Raw genomic sequence first — 2159 nt, 5'->3', positions numbered from 1 at the left:
GGTGTTTGACTTGTGTGGACTTGGGCTTGCTGTCCAACAGATCTGGTGGCCTGTTACTCCTTTATCAGGTGTTTTAATTTTTAATTTTCTTATTTCATTACGTCTTCTAGCGAGGCTTTTGGGGTTCGTTTTACTGGAAAAAATTATTCTGCTTGGGAATTCCAGTTTCAATTATTTGTTACGTGAAAAGAGTTGTGGGGCCATATTGACGGTAGTGATCCAGCTCCTACGGAAACTACGGAGTTGGCTAAGTGGAAGGTCAAGGATGCACGTGTGATGTCTTGGATCATAGGGTCTGTTGATCCTCTTATTGTGCTCAATCTGAGGCCCTATAAGACTGCGAAGACTATGTGGGAGTATTTGTTGAAAGTTTATCATTAGGACAATACCGCACGCCATTTTCAGCTAGAATATGAGATCGCTAGTTACACTCAAGGCAATCTCTCCATTCCGAAGTATTTTTCTGGTTTTCAAAATTTGTGGGGAGAATTTTCTGATATGGTTTATGCGAAGGTACCTGTTGCATCTCTCTCTGCTGTTCAGGCGGTTCATGAGCAAAGCAAGAGAAATTCCTAATGAAATTGCGCTCTGAATTTGAGGTTATTCGCTCAAATTTAATGAATCGGGATCCTTCTCCATCTTTCAATGTTTGTTTTGGAGAGTTACTTCGTGAGGAGCAGCGTCTTCTCACACAGGCTACGTTCCAGCAAGATTCCAACCCGAATCTAGTAGCCTATGCAGCCCATGGGAAAGGGAAGGGTAAGGATATGCGCAAGGTCCAGTGTTTCAGCTGCAAGGAGTATGGTCATATTGTTGCCAACTGTGCAAAGAAATCTTGCAACTACTGTAAGAAACAGGGCCACTTTATCAAAGAATGTCCCATTGGACCTGATAATCGTCAAGCTACTGCCTATCAGGCTGCAATGAACACCTCTTCTGCTCCAGTGATGTCCTCAGCTTCTTCTGGGGCCGGATCAGTTGTTCTTACTCCTGAAATGGTCCAGCAAATGATTATGTCAGCCTTTTCAGCCTTAGGGCTCCAAGGTAATGGTACTATTTTTTCTAAGTATTGGCTTATTGATTCTGCTGCATCCAATCATATGAACAGATCGTCCGATACTCTTTGCAATGTTCATCCATATCATGGTTCATCCCATATTCAAGTAGCTAATGGGAGTCATTTAGCTATTACTGAAGTAGGAGATATCAATCCTTCATTCAGAGATATTTATGTATCTCCTAGACTTTCTAGTAGTCTTATTTCAGTTGGCCAGTTAGTTGAAAAAAACTGTGATGTCCATTTCTCTCGTGATGGTTGTCTTGGGCAGGATCAGGTGTCGGGGAAGATACTCGCGAAAGGGCCTAAAGTTGGCAGACTATTTCCACTGCACTTTTCAATTCCTAGTTGTTTATCTTTGGCTTGTATGATAGTTAACACTCCGAATGAAGTATGGCACAAACGTTTGGGTCATCCAAACTCTGTTATTCTGTCTCATATGTTAAATTCTGGTTTGTTAGGCAATAAAGAACGTGTTTCTAAAAATTTGTCATTTGACTGTTCTATATGCAAACTTGGTAAGAGTAAAACTCTTTCGTTTTCTTCTCATGGTAGTCGTGCTGCAAAATGCTTTGATATTGTGCATAGTGATGTATGGGGCATTTCTACTGTAATTTCTCATGCTCGATATAAATATTTTGTGACATTCATAGATGATTTCAGTCGGTATACTTGGGTCTATTTTCTTCGGGCCAAATCTGAGGTCCTGTCTGTTTTTCAGACCTTTGTAGCGTATATTGAGAACCAATTTTCTACAGGTATTAAGATTTTGAGGTCTGATTCTGGTGGAGAATACATGTCTCGCGAGTTTCATGATTTCTTACACCACAAAGGAATTGTCTCTCAGCGCTCTTGTACTTATACTCCGCAGCAAAATGGGGTGGCGGAACGAAAGAACCGACATCTCTTGGACATTGTTTGCACCTTATTGCTTGAGTCCTCTGTTCCTTTTAAATTCTTGGTTAAGGCATTATCTACCGCAGTTTACTTAATTAATAGACTGCCCTCTCAGGTCTTGAATTTTGATTCTCCTTATTATCAATTGCATCGTCAGCATCCTAGCTATCTTAATTTGCATACTTTTGGATGTGTTTATTTTGTT

General features: G+C 40.6%; 1 protein-coding gene across 1 annotated transcript; it reads left to right on the top strand.

Moving 5' to 3' along the window:
* Window positions 1–575: 575 nt before the first annotated feature.
* LOC148584939 (uncharacterized) lies at window positions 576–1366 on the top strand. The gene is made up of 2 exons (XM_088517093.1): window positions 576–1044; window positions 1329–1366. The coding sequence occupies exons 1-2, from the start codon at window positions 576–578 to the stop codon at window positions 1364–1366; spliced, it is 507 nt and encodes a 168-aa protein (XP_088373219.1).
* The last annotated feature ends 793 nt before the right edge of the window (window positions 1367–2159 follow it).

This window comes from Corylus avellana, chromosome 6 (assembly GCF_965113065.1).
Source record: "Corylus avellana chromosome 6, dhCorAvel1.hap1.2, whole genome shotgun sequence".
Lineage (NCBI taxonomy): Eukaryota > Viridiplantae > Streptophyta > Magnoliopsida > Fagales > Betulaceae > Corylus > Corylus avellana.
The sequence above is the reverse complement of the archived record's forward strand: the minus strand, read 5'-3'. Positions and strand labels throughout refer to the sequence as shown.